The sequence below is a fragment of the Lepidochelys olivacea genome (genome assembly GCF_965140295.1).
Source record: "Lepidochelys olivacea isolate rLepOli2 genome assembly, chromosome: 7".
In the NCBI taxonomy this organism is placed as follows: domain Eukaryota; kingdom Metazoa; phylum Chordata; order Testudines; family Cheloniidae; genus Lepidochelys; species Lepidochelys olivacea.
In genome coordinates, this window is record NC_140417.1 from 618,060 (window position 1) to 634,541 (window position 16,482).

The following is a 16,482-nucleotide window of genomic DNA, read 5'->3' on the forward strand; positions in this document are numbered from 1 at the left end:
TGCATCACAGAATTTTAGAAATGTCAGGCTGGAAGGGACCTTGAGAGGTCATCAAGTCCAACCCCCCAACACTGAGGCAGGACCTAACATGAAGATCATCCCCGCTAAGTGTCTGTCCAACCTGTTCTTAAAAATCTCCAATGATCCGGATCCCACAGCCTCCCTTGGAAGCCTATTACAGAGCCTAGCTGCCCTGAGAGTTGGAAAGTTCTTCCTCATATTTAACCTAGATCTCCCTTGCTGAAGATATGAAGCCAATTACTCCTTGTTCTACCTTCAGTGGACACAGAATCAGAGAACTTCTAGTCCAGTCCCCTGCACTCATGGCAGCCCATCCCTGAGAGGTGTTTGTCTCGCCTGCTCTTAAAAACCTCTGGCGATGGAGATTCCACCACCTCCCTAGAGAATTTATTCCAGCGCTTAACCACCCTGACAGGAAGTTTTTCCTAATGTCTGACCTAAACCGCCCTTGCTCCAATTAAGCCCATTGCTTCTTGTCCTGTCCTCAGAGGTTAAGGAGAACATGGAGAACAATTGATCCCCACCCTCTTTAGAACGGCCCTTAACATATTTGACGACTGTGATCAGGGTCTCCCCAACCCAGTTGTCTTTTCTCAATACTAAACACACCCAGGTTTTTTAACCTTTCCTCACAGGGCAGGTTTTTCTAAACCTTTGATAATTTCTGCTACTTTCCACTGGACTCTCTGATTTGTCCACATCTTTCCTAAAGTGTCGTGCGCAGGATTGGACATGCTACTCCAGCTCAGACCTCCCCAGTCCCAAGTAGAGCAGGACAATTACCTTCTGTGTCTTACATATGACACTCCTGTTAATACACCCCGGAATCGTATCAGTCTTTTCACAACTGCATTACATTGCTGACTCTTATTCAATTTCTGATCTACTATAACCCCAGATCCTTTATAGCAGTGCTATCATCTAGTCAGTTATTCCCCATTATTTAGTTGGGCATTTGATTTTTCCTTCCTAAGTGTAGTACTTTGCACTTGACTTTATTGAATTTCTTCTTGTTGAATTCAGACCAATGCTCTAATTTGTCAAGGTAATTTTGGATTCTAATCCAGTCCTCCAGTGTGCTTACAACCCCTCCCAGCTTGGTGTCACATGCAAATTTTGAAAGCGCATCTCCATGCCTTTATCTAAATCCATGTATACACTACGAACTTAATGTAAATTATGTTGGCGTACAGCTGCCGCAGTAATTAAATCGCTTATGCGTGTAACCACTATGCTCATTGTGCCGGCCGTGCGTGTCCTCACCCGGAGTGCTTGTTCTGACTGTGCTGTCAGTGTGGGGCATTGTGGGATGGCTTCTGAAGGGCAGTAACAGTTGATGTAGGCAATGTAGTGTCTACACTGACACTCTGTCGACCTAACTGCAGCAACACTGACTCTGTGCCTCTCATGGAGGTGGAGTTATTTGGTTGGCATAGCAGGGCAGTTACATTGGTGGGAGCGAAATTTTAGTGTAGACGCTTACAGAATTAGGTCGACATATGTTGCCTTGAATCGACCGAACGCTGTAGTGTAGACCAGGCCTTAATCATTATGGCCTGTGCTATCCAGGGGTCAGACTAGATGAGTCAAGGAAAGTGTGGGCCCCTTACTGAATGGGGGAGGCAACCTAGTGACAGAGGATGTGGAAAAAGCTAATGTACTCAATGCTTTTTTTGCCTCTGTCTTCACGAACAAGGTCGGCTCCCAGACTACTGCACCTGGCAGCACAGCATGGGGAGGAGGTGACCAGCCCTCTGTGGAGAAAAGTGGTTCGGGACTATTTAGAAAAGCTGGATGAGCACAAGTCCATAGGGCCGAATGCACTGCATCCGAGACTGCTAAAGGAGTTGGTGGATGTGATTGCAGAGCCATTGGCCATTATCTTTGAAAACTCGTGGCAATCGGGGGGAAGTCCTGGACGACTGGAAAAAGGCTAATGTAGCACCCATCTTTAAAAAAAGGAAGAAGGAGGATCCTGGGAACTACAGGCCAGTCAGCCTCACCTCAGTCCCTGGAAAAATCATGGAGCAGATCCTCAAGGAATCAATTCTGAAGCACTTAGAGGAGAGGAAAATGGTCAGGAACAGACAGCATGGATTCACCAAAGGCAAGTCATGCCTGACTAATCTAATTGCCTTCTATGACGAGATAACTGGTTCTGTGGATCAAGGGAAAGCAGTGGACGTGTTGTTCCTTGACTTTAGCAAAGCTTTGGACACGGTCTCCCACAGTATTCTTGCCAGCAAGTTAAAGAAGTATGGGCTGGATGAATGGACTATAAGGTGGATAGAAAGCTGGCTAGATTGTCAGGCTCAACGGGTAGTGATCAATGGCTCCATGTCTAGTTGGCAGCCGGTATCAAGTGGAGTGCCCCAAGGGTCAGTCCTCGGGCCGGGTTTTGTTCAATATCTTCATTACTGATCTGGAGGATGGTGTGGATTGCACCCTCAGCAAGTTTGCAGATGACACTAAACTGGGAGGAGAGGTAGATATGCTGGAGGGTAGGGATAGGATACAGAGGGCCCTAGACAAATTAGAGGATTGGTCCAAAAGAAATCTGATGAGGTTCAACAAGGACAAGTGCAGAGTCCTGCACTTAGGACGGAAGAATCCCATGCAGCGCTACAGACTAGGGACCGAGTGGCTAGGCAGCAGTTCTGCAGAAAAGGACCTAGGGGTTACAGTGGACGAGAATCTGGATATGAGTCAACAGTGTGCCGTTGTTACCAAGAAGGCCAATGGCATTTTGGGATGTATAAGTAAGGGCATTGCCAGCAGATCGAGGGACGTGATCGTTCCCCTCTATTCGACATTGGTGAGGCCTCATCTGGAGTACTATGTCCAGTTTTGGGCCCCACACTACAAGAAGGATGTGGAAAAATTGGAAAGAGTCCAGTGGAGGGCAACAAAAATGATTAGGGAACTGGAGCACATGAGTTATGAGGAGAGGCTGAGAGAACTGGAATTGTTTAGTCTGCGGAAGAGAAGAAGGAGGGGAGATTTGATAGTTGCTTTCAACTACCTGAAAGGGGGTTCCAAAGAGGACGGATCTAGACTGTTCTCAGTGGTAGAAGATGACAGGACAAGGAGTCATGGTCTCAAGTTGCCGTGGGGGAGGTTTAGGTTGGATATTAGGAAAAACCTTTTCACTAGGAGGGTGGTGAAACACTGGAATGCGTTACCTAGGGAGGTGGTAGAATCTCCTTTCTTAGAAGTTTTTAAGGTCAGGCTTGACAAAGCCCTGGCTGGGATGATTTAGTTGGGGATTGGTCCTGCTTTGAGCAGGGGGTTGGACTAGGTGATCTCCTGAGGTCCCTTCCAACCCTGATATTCTATGATCACAATGGTCCCTTCTGGCCTTAGAATCTATGAATCTAGAACTATGAATTAATGAAAAGATTGACTACTACAGGACCCGCCCCACTAGCTACATCCTCCCAGTTTGACAGAAAACCACTAATAACTACTCTTAGAGTACGGTCTTTCAACTAGCTGTGCACCCACCTTATAATAATTTCAGCTAGAGACTGTATTTCCCTAGTTTGCTTATGAGGCTGTCTTGTGGGACTGTGTCAATAGCCTTACTAAAATCAAGATACATCATGTTTACTGCTTTCTCCATCCACTAGGCCAGTCCTGGTTTGTGCTCCTGGGGGTGGGAGGATGGCAGTTCAGTCTGCTTCCCCCTCCTCTTCTGTAGGGTCCCACAGATTGTGTTAAACCAGCTCTTTTGTGGGGGAAGTGCACTGAGCATGTACAAAGAGATTGCCGCTGTAGCCAGGGGAGGAGTAACCCCCCTAATCACAGGTTTCAGAGTAGCAGCCATGTTAGTCTGTATCCGCAAAAAGAACAGGAGGACTTGTGGCACCTTAGAGACTAACAAATTTATTTGAGCATAAGCTTTCGTGAGCTAGTCCCCAGAGCCCAAAGATCCCTGCTGCAACGGCCTAAAGAGTGGAATGCCCCAGGCCTTGGTGTGTGCTGAAGAGTGGGGCTATCAATCACTCATGCTGTATCCCTGCCCTTGACAAAAAGGGCCTGGGCTCCAAAAGCAACAGGGTCCTTTCCCCTGGGCCTATACATGTGCCATTTCACCTGAGTGGTAGGTTCTGTCTGCTGCATGCTACCTGCATGTGCTTGCCAGCCCTCTGACTAAACTGCGGCTGCTCCCTACCATTGCTGGTCTCTCTGCTCCAGACCCAGGACTGGCCCTTCCCTGATCTGCTTGGATTATTTTCCAGTAGCACTGTGTAGTTTAGTGTCCTGAGGCTCCTCCCAGAGCTCACCCATGTTCGTTCCCTCAGGCTTTGCCTGCACTATAGGCTTTGCCCCCGTCTCTAACATCAGCTCAGCTCTGATCCTGGGCTTTAGGAGCCCTGGGCATCAGCTGTAGAGCAGCTGTGGTGTTTTAAGAGCTGCTGATGTTGCACAGTGACAAAGACCAGAGCAAGGTGTTTGCAAAGCATGGAGTGGGAGCCCTCCTAGAATCTGAATATGGTTAGGCAAGCAGAATGTGTAAGAGGAGACAACCCACCACCTTCTCTCCCCCAACCCAACCCAATCCCCTCCCTTTCCCCTCCTCCAGGAGCAGCTAGCAGGCCTGCTTCCTCTTCCCAAACCTACAGGTACCCTCTGGGGGCCAGCATCCCACACACCCCTCTTTTGTGTGCCAGAAAAACCATTTTGGGGGCCCAAGCTAGGATGCGGGGCCTGTGCAGGGGCATCTGTGGGACCCCAGAAACACTTACTGGTTCTGCTACTGTGGGACATCTCTCCACCCCCTTGCCATGGCTGGGGGAAGTGGAGGCCCATCCCCACACAGATGAAGCACTTCCCCAGGTAACGGGTGGGGAGGCCTGGGCTGGAGAATCCAGCAGAGAGAGCATCTCACTGACCTGAGCAACACTGCCTCAGCCCGTTCCTCAGGCCACTCTGGGCTCAAACTGCCCGATAACAAACGGCACTCAACCCATGCATCCCTGCAGCATCCCCGTGCCTGCTCCCTGGCCCTTCTGCCAGAACCTGCCCAGGAGATGGGAAAGGAGCAGGACCTGGGCTCTGGCGAGACAACAGGGAAGGTGAATTCCTCATCCAAGGACCCCACTTCTACCCCCTTGCCTTTAAGCCAGGGTCTGCTCACTAGAACACCCTCCTCCACTCTGGGCTGTCTCACAAAAGAGGCAGCCTCTGCCTGTCTCTGAGCCATGGGGTTACTCTGTGTTCTGGCTGTATGTTCCAGGCCTTGGTCACTGTGGCAGTGTAGTACATTGCTGCAGGTGGTGAATGGCACCCACCAGGCAGCAAGAGCAGCAGCTGAGAGTCTCCTGAAAGCTGGGAATTGTGTCTGAGTGTCCAGGGACCACCTCCGGCCCGAGGGGCATGAGAAACAGCCAGGCGAGAGGTCCTAGAAGTAATACACATGTTCCTGCTTGACCTCTCCTTGCCCTTGCCAGGGCAGGGCTGTTTGTGACAGGCTGCTCCCTACTGTTTCATCGATTCTCACCCCCTCAGAGTTTCTTCTCCAGCCTCATGAACTTGCTGGCAGAAGGTGGCTCCTGGTCCTTAGCTTCCATTTGTCTTTCCTTGTTTCCCCCCGCCCGAGACAGTTCCCTTCTCTCCTTGGGGTTTGCACTATTAGCAGGTCCTCTGTAGCTGTGCTAGACAGAGCGTCCCCATGAATCTTTCTCACCAGCCCCCCAACAACTTCTAAGTAGGGTCTGAATGAACTCTCCTCTGACAGCTAGTTCGGGAGGGGGAGAGACTTCAGGAGCAAACTGTATTTATATGAATGCACCTACTCTGCGTAGGTATCTAGCAGACAGGAGCTGTGTCACTCCAAGAGATCAGCTTTGGCTGGTGTTGGGTTAAAAATCACTTTAGTATTGAATGCAGGGGTAGTGAAATGTTATCAGTATTGTTATCTTCATTGTCTGACTTAAGGGGAGCAGAACCATGCTGAGCTCATCCCGATTGAGGGCCACCCTCAGCTGAAAGGAACTTGCTAAGCCAGGGGCTCGAATGCCAGAGCCCTGTGAAAGTAAGAGGGGTGTGGACAAGTGTCCCAGCTAGTTAGGGTGGACTCTCCCTAAGGGTCCCCAGTCTGGTTTAACCTGTTCCTCCCCACTGTTAAAAGACAGAGCTAAATAGGCTTCATTAGGAGCCTTTTTGTTATGTTAAAGTGCTCAAATGAGAGCTGAAATCAGTTGTGATGGGGCAGTGTTTCTTCCCAGTCTTGCTGAAAATCACTAAGAGACTGATGTGCAGAGGTCACAGCAGAGCGGCAGGTAGTAGCAGAAGATGACTGACAGTCTGCTTTCGAATGAGCTGCTGGTGAGGCAGCAAGTAGAACAAGCGGCCGGCAAGGCAATGAGCGGCTGAGGGGCAGCCAGAGCACAGGAACTGCAGCTGCTTGGACAGCTAATGGAGAGGCGCAGTGGCTGATGGGGCAGCCAGCCAAAGCAAGTGCTCAGATGGTGGAGCAAACAAGGTGCCTTCTTCCCCGGATGGGAGGTGAACCCTGAGCCCTGGGTGCTCACTGACCAAGGACAACCACTCTGAGTGGGGTATGGTGAGGGAGCAGAGGGGGACACAGAAAAGGAACTGTTGGTTGTAGGACTCAAGAACAGGGGGCGGAAAGCTCTGCCCCACGCACTCTGCGGTGGGTGTCCTGCTCACAGCTTTACGATTATGAATCCTGCTTGTGGCATTTTCCCAAATTAATGTCAAGTGACATCCCTCCTTTCATTAAAAGTTTCTTTTCTACACTCAGACTCTGTGCTTGCAAGGGGGAAGTATTGCCTCTCAGAGATGCCCATGGGATGGTGTGTAATTTTCCCAAGTTACTGGCTGGGGGCTTGAACCGGTTCTGTGTTGTATTGTTAAAAAGGAACGCCTAGATATTGAATCCGGCCCTGGTTGCTGCCGGCTCCACCTGACAGAAGGGTTACATTTTTCTCACCAGCCCCCAGCAACTGTTGTTGCTTTTTGGTGAACTCCCTTTGGCTTGTCAATATTTTTCTGCCAATGAAGCATCCCAAACAGAATGCACTATTCCATGGGCCATCCCAGGGCCCTACAAAGAAGGGGCTGGCCCCTCCCAGCTCCGTGACATATGTCTTGGGTGTGCCCCAATGCTGTTTGCCCAGGAGCCGGGGCCAGGGTGGGGCTGGGCAGCATGCTGGGGGGTGGGAGCTGACACGGGGCTCTCGGGCGGCAGGGGCAGGAGGAGCCTTACAGAGGCTGCCCAGCAGCAGGACCTGGGACTGCAGTTGAGAGCCTCCCATGGTGGGGAGGGTGTGTGGGAACCAGGCAGTTGAGCCCTGCCTACCCACTCCAATAACTAATGTGGTGGCTGCTCTGCCCAGCCATTGTGCATAGTGCCTATAGGGGGCACAGCCTGGGACCAGCCTGGGGAGGGAGGAGCCTGTCGAGGAGACGTGGGCTCGAAGAGACAATCTATCAGGACTCTGGGCTCAGTGACTGCCTCTCCCTGCTGGGTCTTCCCCCTGTGGCACAGCGCCCTCCTCCCTGGTCACTGTGTCTCCACTGAGAGGGCAAAGGGGGCAGAAGCCTAGAGGGTGGAGGTGATCCTAAAGCTGAGGGCCTCCAGGTAGGTGAGTGCCTCACTTCTCCCCACAGCTCTGGCCTCTCTGTGAGAGCCTGGCACACTCATAGCCTCTTCCCTGGAGCTTCGGTGCTATCTTCTGCCGCCCTCTGGTGGAAGATGACGTCCCCTCCCTGGCCTGTCTCACCCATGCAGAGGTTGCCTCCCTTGCCCTGTTCGCCAGCTGGCGGCAGCAGTTGGGAAGTGGCCTGTCTGTGCGTGGGAGGAGGACCGCACTGGTGCCAGCTGTGTCAGCTCCCCTCCCCTCGCGCTGTTCCAGAGGGTAGCGGGTGCTCCCAGGATGCTGAGGGGCTGAGGATGAGCTGCTCTGTAGCTTGTTAGGAACTGGCATGGGATCCAGCCAGCCTGCGTCATGCAGTTGACCAAACACTTCATCAGGAGGGAGTGCCTGTCGGTTCTTGCTGCCCTAGGCTGGCAGGACCCAGCCTCCGCAGCTGGGTGCTGGTGTGTATTCTGGCCCTAGCTTTGGAAAGGTTCAGCTCTGTTTATCGTGTGCCTGGAGGCGACTTAGGAGATGAGACTGCATCCAGCCCATCTCCCACCCCTGCCTCAGTGGGCCAGTGCAGAATTGCTCCTTGTCCCAAGCAATGGGACTCCCACTGCTCCCCAGGGACGGCAAGCCCACACTCTGGTACGTCTGATGGGCCGCAGTAATGCAGCTGATAACAAGCCTGAACCTCCCCCTTTCTGAAGCTCCACCTGTTGTTCCCACTGCTAGTCCTGCTGGAGGCTCAGCCTGCCCAGAGTTTGCTCTTCTCCATCCTCCTGAGTGTGCACTCAAGCAAGCACCCTCTGATGCATCCTGGCCTGTGCCATGCTTCTCTATCCTGGGGAAGGGGCAGGGCAGAACGTGCTCCTTTGGCGCCGCAGTAAAATGAGCCTCAGAGGGCGTCCCTTCCTTCACCCTCTGGCCCTCACTGTGCCAGCAGGGAAGCACCAGGACATCACCCAGCCATGGCCCCCCCTTCACCAGCCCCCTTGCACAGCCACACTGAGGAAGGAGAGCCTTTGGCCCTTGGGATCTGCATACTAGTTACCTGTCATCAGCATATTCCCCTCCTCCCCAATTAGATCAGCAGATTTAGGTCCTTTAATCTTTCTTATGAATCAGACCCTCTATGCACAGCTTGATCGCTGGCTGCCTCTCTGAATGCCCTTCATGTCTGTGTGTCTGTGGTGGGGTGGGCCCTAGAGTGGAGCACAGAATTCTAGAGGATAGCTGCTATGGAGCCTTGTACCGAGGGGCTGTCACGCTCTGCTCCACGACACCGCTGCACATGCAGCCCAAATCATGGCTTTTGGGTTTTTTCCTACATATTTCATTGCAAGCTCCTCTTCAAATTTCCCTGTACATTGCAAGCTCCTCTTCACATTTCCCTGTAGGATGGCCCTAGTCTCTTTCAGCATTACTGCTTTCCATCTCGCTGACTGAATAACTGCTTCCAATTATTTTTCCCCAGATGTATTAGCTGCATTCTTACAGACTGCTTCTTGCTCTGTTGCAACCTGCCCATATTTCTATCCTTTCCATATCCCCTTGTATTTGTTCTTTGCCCTTCTTGGTCTTTGCAACTCCTCCCAAGTTAGTATGCTCTACTCTCTGAATTTAATTAAGGAGCTCTTTGTAAATAATCCCAGATTCAAACCAGTCCCTCTGGGCACGGCCCCTCATTAAAACACATTGACATTCTCAAACCGCACCACGGGGTTCCAATCCAATCCAGTTTGAATTATATTTTCCAGTAAGGTTTTGTGAAACACTGTATCAAATGTTGTACTAAAATACAGATATATTACAGCTACTGTATTCCCTTCTCCACTTCAATCAACAAAACCAATCACGTTTGTCTGACATAAACTGTAATTTGTATCCCCCATATGCAGTATCTGCTAGGTCAGTGGTTCTCAAATTGCTCTGTGGAGAACTGGCTGGTTGCTGGGTGTTGGCACCTTCTCCTTGTTTCTAGCGGCTAAATTGCTTTAAAAGAAATTTATAAATTCACCCAGTATTTTCCTGATGACTTCTCTGCATAAGCAATAGCAGTCATTGCTACAATGAAGTTTCGCTGATTGTGAACGGAAGGAGAGAAGGTGCTGGGGGTGGCGCTTACAAGAAGCGTGTCAATAAGAGACCTGTGAGCTGTAACCCAAGCTTTGGGCGTTTGAGAACCCTGACTCTAGATATTGGAGGGTTTGTGTTTGTGTATTTTTCTTAATATTTGCTATTATTTTAGTGGAACAGAGGTTAGACTTGTCGGATAGGAACTGCCAGGATTGCACTCACCCTGTCAGAAAATTCACTGCTACATTTGCTTTTCTTCTATTCTCCACACCTTCCAATTTCTCTGGGATTTTTCAGAAAAATTCTCAGTGGTTCAGTAAGTGAATCAAATAATTCCCTTAGTGCCCAGGGCTGCAGCCCAGCCAGAATGGCTGGCTTTGTATGTGTTTGCCTCTCCCCACTATCCCCTTAACTGCCTCTTATTCAAGATATATTTACAAAGTCTTTGTTGCTTCCTACTTGCCCAAATCTCTTCCCTTCTCATTATAGAGCAAGCTTTCAGAGAGCAGTAAAATACGCCTGACCCCTGGAGTCAGCAGGACTCTACCGCCAATCTGCTTTCCTCCTTGATCTGCTTCCCCTGGGGCATTTGTGAAAGCCCCTTTGGCAGCTTCAACTTACTTTGTTTTCTTCCCTTTTCCCTGCAGAATCTGTATATCCTTGTTTAGTTCCTTCCTTCTCTTCCAAACAACAGCTGCCCCAACTATGACCCTGATTTCAGTGCCAGCAGCTTTCTTGTGCCTCTACCATGCCCAGTGAAATACCAGCCTCTCACTCTGCTCCCCATCTCTCAGGCAAGCTGCCTCTCTGTTAATAAGTGGCCCTTTCCCCTTGACATTTCTCTCTCTTTCACACACACCCGCCCCCTCATGTGCCCTATCCAGTTTCCTCTAGCTCCAGGGGTACTTGGATGTTTTCCCTTCCTACTCCACCTTCAGGCTGTGGCTGAAGAGACAATCTCATGGTTGCCTCCACCTTTGTGCTCAACACTTTCAGTGTTAGTGCTTAGAACTTTATTGCATTGCCAAGGACTGCATGCTTTCCAATTCTCTTGGCTTATAAAGCCTGTGCCCATGGGCCTGTGAGGAAAACAGGAAACCTGACACACTGACCTGGCCAGCAAATCCAGATCCCTAGCCCGTGGGATTTGGTGTGGTGAGTGGGAAAGAGGGGAGGGTGTGTGTTTGAGAGGGCCTCTTGCTCTGCTCCAGCTAGAGGGTGTGATGTGGGCACATTGGTCTTGCAGGGTGTGGCTAAGGTTTAGCTCTGTTCCAGGGAGCTGTTGAGGGTGCTGCTGTCACTATGGTTACTCTGGGTGACTTTCCTTCTATTTCTCAGCCCTCAGCTCAGGCCTTGGGACGGTGGATGTTATGATGGAACAGGAAATGGCATCATTCCCTGCAAGGGGCACTGCCTTTCAGGACTCCTAGCTCTGAGGCTTCAAGAAAGCCAGCCTGGGAGGGATTCATGTCTCTTTGGTCATGGGGAGTCCCTGCTGTTTTCTGCCTCTCCTGATACTTGGCCAAAGGCTACAGACTGTTCAGGCAGCTCAGCCCTCCACAGCCTGGAGCTGGAGCCTGTGAGGGGCAGGGCTCCTGCAGTGGAGGGGGCTCCAGGACAGAACGCCTCCCTCTGTTCCATTGGCCCCTCCTCCAAGGCTGGCCCTAAGGGAGAGATGCCAAGTTACAGCTTTGCTTATGCCAGTGGAGATAAAAGCACCATATATGTTGCGTATGGTATTTGGCACCGGCCTGAGACAGAATCAGAGAGGGGAGGGCCCCAGAGAGGGAACAGACCCAGCAGCAGGGGAGGAAAGACTCCCATCCCCACCCCAGGTGTGGTTTGCATTTCCAGTTGCTCCACCTTATGAGGGGGCCTGGCTGAGGTTTACATTCAGTGCTTGTAGAGAGCCAGATGCCACGACAGCCACATAGGCTGGGCCAAGCAGTGAGGCCCACAATCAGTAGAGGGAGCAGGCAGGGCAGGCCTTCTAGCCCTACACTCTGGGATAGGGAGTGTCAGTCTGCAACCCTTCCTGCCATCCCAGGCAGGATGGAGGTAAAGTACAAAGTCACGGAGGTTGGAATCCCCAGGGGACTCAGAGTAACTTTACCCTGTTCAGAGAATATTCATTTACACATAAAAGTATCAAACGTTCCAGTCTCGGGTGCTGGGTTTCCCTAACAGCAGAGTGCAGAAAAGCTGAGCTGTACAAAACAGGGTGGGGGAGGGTTCCTGCTGTGCTGCAGTCCTGCGGGCGTCCCAGACAGACTGTTGCTTGCGCCAGCTGCATAAGGAAATGATATGGAGGAAACTCAGCTGGAAGCATTCTCCAGAGGGAACATGGAAATTCCAGAGGTTCTTGGGAATGTAGAAATCTGTTAAAAACTCTGTCTTTTTCAGTGAAACAAAACTGCCGTTTGTTGCTCCTCTTGAAGCAGGTTCAGGGGGATTTGGCATCAAACTCCCTCCATATACAACCCCCGAGCAGGGGGAGGGAGCCAAAGCTGGTGAGTCACATGAAATGGGCGGGCCGTCATGGACACAGGGCAAGGTTGGCAAATCCCCAGAGAGGTTGGCAGATTCTGAGGCTTCAGGCTGACGTTATGGAACCATCGGCAGCAGAAAGAAGGCAGGATAGAGAGAAAGCGTCTGAGCCAGGTACCAGTGAGATAAGGGCCCGGCTGCATGTTCTCTACATTATATCCTCTGTGGAAAGAACACAGAGAATCAGCATGTGCCAGCCAGGCCACAACACCTACAGCACCAGAACCCTGAAAGGCAGTGTCAGCACCCCAAGGGGGTTGACGTAATCAATAATAACAATCAGGGCAGGGTGATTTAGTTGGGGATTGGTCCTGCTTTGAGCAGGGGGTTGGACTAGGTGACCTCCTGAGGTCCCTTCCAACCCTGAGATTCTATGATACTGGGACCAGCTTCCTTGTGTGCCTGCAGACCCAGCCACTTCCCAGGGAAGGAAGGGCCCTTGCAGCTTTTGGCACTACGTACAACACCCCTGTGCCAGTTTCTGTATTCCTGGCACCTCTTTAGGGCCCCATGCAGCCACTTGTGTGGAACTGTTTTGCCCACCTGCATTTCTAATTTACTTAGCACAGAGAGCTCCATGCCAGTGACGAGACCCTACAATCATTTCCCAGCTCTTCAGCTGGCCAACTGGAAATTAACCCTTGGAGAGAAAGTGTGGAGATCTCAAAGTCATGGAGGGACCCAGGAGCTTCCTAGGATCCTTATCCAAGTGATACCCAGAAACTCCCTGCACAGGGAGGGCATGGCAAGGTGACAGGGGCAAATCGGGAGAGAATCTCTGCCAGCACATCAGTGAAAGTCACTGCCTGAACCGCTGTTGAGAAGGGCACGCAGACCCCACCTCTGTCCAGCAGCATGGAGTTGAGGAGGACACTCTGCTGGGGCCAGGATTCTGTTCTCACCTGCTATGGAGGAAAGCAGCTCCTGGCAGGTGTGGCGAGTTACACAGTGACTGCTGCTGCTATGCAGCCCTCCCTGACCTGGGGCCAGCAGAAGCTTGTTACTTTTATGGAATGGGTATAAACTGTGTAGCCCTAAGCTACAGTCCTCCTGTACAGGGCCAAGGGGATACGTTCTGCACCACTCCTGCTCTGCAAAGAGGCCCTGCCCCAGACCTGCTGCATTCTCAGCTTGGCTCCTTCCTCACACCCTGGGGGCCCCAATACAGCAGCATGTGACACCATCACAACTCAGCCCCACTGCTTGCCAGTGCGACACCCTGAGGCAGTGCTCTCACGCAGTGTCAGGCCCTTGCTGCCTCTGACTCCATCCCACACAAAGTCCCCTCCCTTCCAGCTTCTCTCACTTTCTGCCACGACAGCTGAGAGGGAAGGGTAGGGCATTCACCTCTATTTGTTGAGTGCTGGAAGGCTCTCCACACTCCCCCATGCGCTGTCAGGCTGCATGGGGAGCACTCCTGGGCCTAGCCCAGGATGGACTAACCCATGGGTTCTCAAACTGGGAGTTGGGACTCCTCAGGGGATCTCAAGGATATTACATGGGGGGTCGTGAGCTGTCAGCCTCCACCCCAAACCCCACTTTGCCTCCAGCATTTATAATGGTGTTAAATATATTAAAAAGTGTTTTTAATTTATAAGGGGGGTCACACTCAGAGGCTTGCTATGTGAAAGGGGTCACCAGTACAAAAGTTTGAGAAGCTCTGGACTAACCCTTTCTGTTGTCCTACAGCCCACCCTACTTAAAGGCAGGAAACAAAATCTCTGCAAAAGGCCTGATTCAGCTTGCCAATAAAACTGTAAGTAAATGCAAGAATGCATTGGATCTAGCATCCCGGGGAGGTAAGGGAGCCCACTGGTATGTACACAGACATATGTAAGAATAGCACACAGTTAACTGTCTCTCTCTGACTCATCCTTCCCATGCTGCTTGCTGTCTTTAGACTGAGAGCTCATCAGGACAGTGACTGTCTCTACATCCCGGGTCTGCACCAGCCAGAGTGACACTGCCCCGCCACCTCAAGAGTGAGGCCCCAGGTAATCCCTCCCAGTATGCACCTCCCCTCCAGCACCCCCATGTACCCCCTCCACCACCCCCAAATACTTCTCCCAATACACACACCCCTCCAGCACCCTTCAGGTACCCCCTCCCAGTACACAGCCCCTCCACTACATACAAACCCCTCCAGCACCCCCAACTGTACCCCCTCTCCAGCTCTCTCTCTGACCGTGTCCTCATTTGGGAACCTGAAATACGGTAACCCTATGTACAGCACCCAGAACCATGAAGCCTTGATCTTGGCTGGGCCTCTTGGTGCTCCTGGGATATAAACAGTGAATGGAGTCCTGGGTGGTCCTGTCCTCTCAAGTAGTGGCAAGATATTGCCTTTTTGGGACTTGACCCATTCACTGGAGCAGTCTGAAGGCGAGGAGCACTCCTGGAGCAAGGCACGAGCTTCAAACAGGCTGTGGCTGACCCTGAGAGTGGTTCAGAACCGCAACCCCTTCAGTCCTCTTCCTGACAGAGAAGGGACAGGCATGAAGGGGGTCACACTGGGCCTGGTGAGCCTGCACCTCCACCCCCCCACACGTGGGGACATGTCAGAACTTGCCACAACATCTCCCCTGCCCCCATCATCCCTCAGACTAATGCGGTTGGACAGAACTGAACCAGCCCAACCCTTCCCCATGCCATCCACACACTAGCTCAGGGGTGACAGCTCTTGTGAATTAATTGTGAGTTGCTCAGTTTTGATCCAAGTTACCCAGGAAAGAATTTTCTGTAGATCTGGCTGGTGAATCTTTCCCATATGCTCAGGGTTTAGCTGATCGCCATATTTGGGGTCAGGAAGGAATTTTCCTCCAGGGCAGATTGGAAGAGGCCCTGGAGATTTTTCGCCTTCCTCTGTAGCATGGGGCACGGGTCACTTGCTGGAGGATTCTCTGCGCCTGGAAGTCTTTAAACCATGATTTGAGGACTTCAATAGCTCAGACATAGGTGAGAGGTTTTTCACAGGAGTGGGTGGGTGGGATTCTGTGGCCTGCGTTGTGCAGGAGGTTGGACTAGATGATCATAATGTTCCCTTCTGACCTTAGTCTATGAATCTATGAACCTGCAGGAGGAGCTCTTGTTATGACGTGAATATCTCCGTTCCCCCAATTTTCAGGATCGGTTACATATGCAGAGCTCTGGTTGACAGAGACCTGTCTTTGCCACAGCCCTGCCTTTGTCAGGCCCTATGTGAGTACAAAGGAGCAGAGGATCCTGGGGAAGTGGGAGGCAGAGTGTCAAGGGGGTCAGAGAAGAGCTGCTGCTGCATACATGGGAGGTCCCAAGGCAGGGTAGGGAAGACGGTGGTGGAGTTGGGGAATTACTGCTTCCCTCCCATTGCTCCAAGATCTCCCCCAGCAGTGGGTGGTCGTGGGGCAGTGGGAGCGAAGGATAAAGAAAATAAAAATTAGTATTCTCAGCAATTTGCACAATTATAATTAGTCATTTTTAAAATTTAGATAATGTTTTGGAGAGATTATTGGATGATTACATACTGGATCAAATTACATACAAAGGATGGAACAATTTTAAAAAATTGAAACGCATTGAAGGTGGGAACTGATTGTTTCTTAAAAAGTCCAGGATTATAAATCTAATTACTGCACTCAGAATGGGTTTTGCAATTAGGCCAAACTGTGGCCTAAACCAGCAAATTCATTTAGTCTTAAAGCCTCAATCTTGAACTCAGTGCACACTGTCCATCTAGCTTAGGGTCCGTGTGGCAGCCCATTGGTTCTGAGATGTGTGCAGAAAATAGCTCAGGTTTCCAGGAGAATCTCATGGTTCTTTGTGCCAGATTTCTGAAGGCGCTGGTGATCGGGCAGGAGAGTGCAGTGGGACAGGTCAGGGAAGAAAGCTGAGGCAGAGATCTGGGGGAAGGGCAGGGAGCAAGACAGTAAATGGATGGTAGGAAATGGATGGTAGTTCCCCATCTCAGGAGTGAGGAGAGAGTGAGTGGAGTCCCATCTGAGCAGCCAAGGAGTGGTCGCCATGTCTGTGGGTATTATAGGTTGGACATTTTCTCACACACACAAGGGAGGAGCAGAAGGGGTTGAGACGTCAAGACAGGCTAAATATGATTGGATTTAATAAAAAAAAACCCAACACTTATGATTTGGGTGTTAGTCTCAACATCTTTGGGGTTGACTCAGGATTTTTGATCCCGTAAATTTAGTAGTACTGCTACAGGGACAGAACAGAACCAGGCCCAATGCCCCCC

The 16,482-nt window shown here is 51.1% G+C and overlaps 1 protein-coding gene across 5 annotated transcripts in view; it reads right to left on the reverse strand.

Moving 5' to 3' along the window:
- Window positions 1–9,353: 9,353 nt before the first annotated feature.
- Window positions 9,354–16,482, reverse strand: part of LHFPL4 (LHFPL tetraspan subfamily member 4) — a 68,185-nt gene continuing 61,056 nt past the window's right edge. For 2 of the 5 annotated variants that reach the window (XM_084634175.1, XM_084634174.1), the window contains one exon: window positions 12,181–12,416. In XM_084634175.1, the coding sequence (XP_084490301.1) occupies window positions 12,403–12,416 (14 nt within the window). In that variant the 3' untranslated portion in view covers window positions 12,181–12,402. Of the gene's footprint in view, window positions 12,417–15,887; window positions 16,133–16,482 lie in introns of those variants that run through there. The other 3 variants (XM_084634173.1, XM_084634176.1, XM_084634177.1) reach the window with 3 other exon arrangements.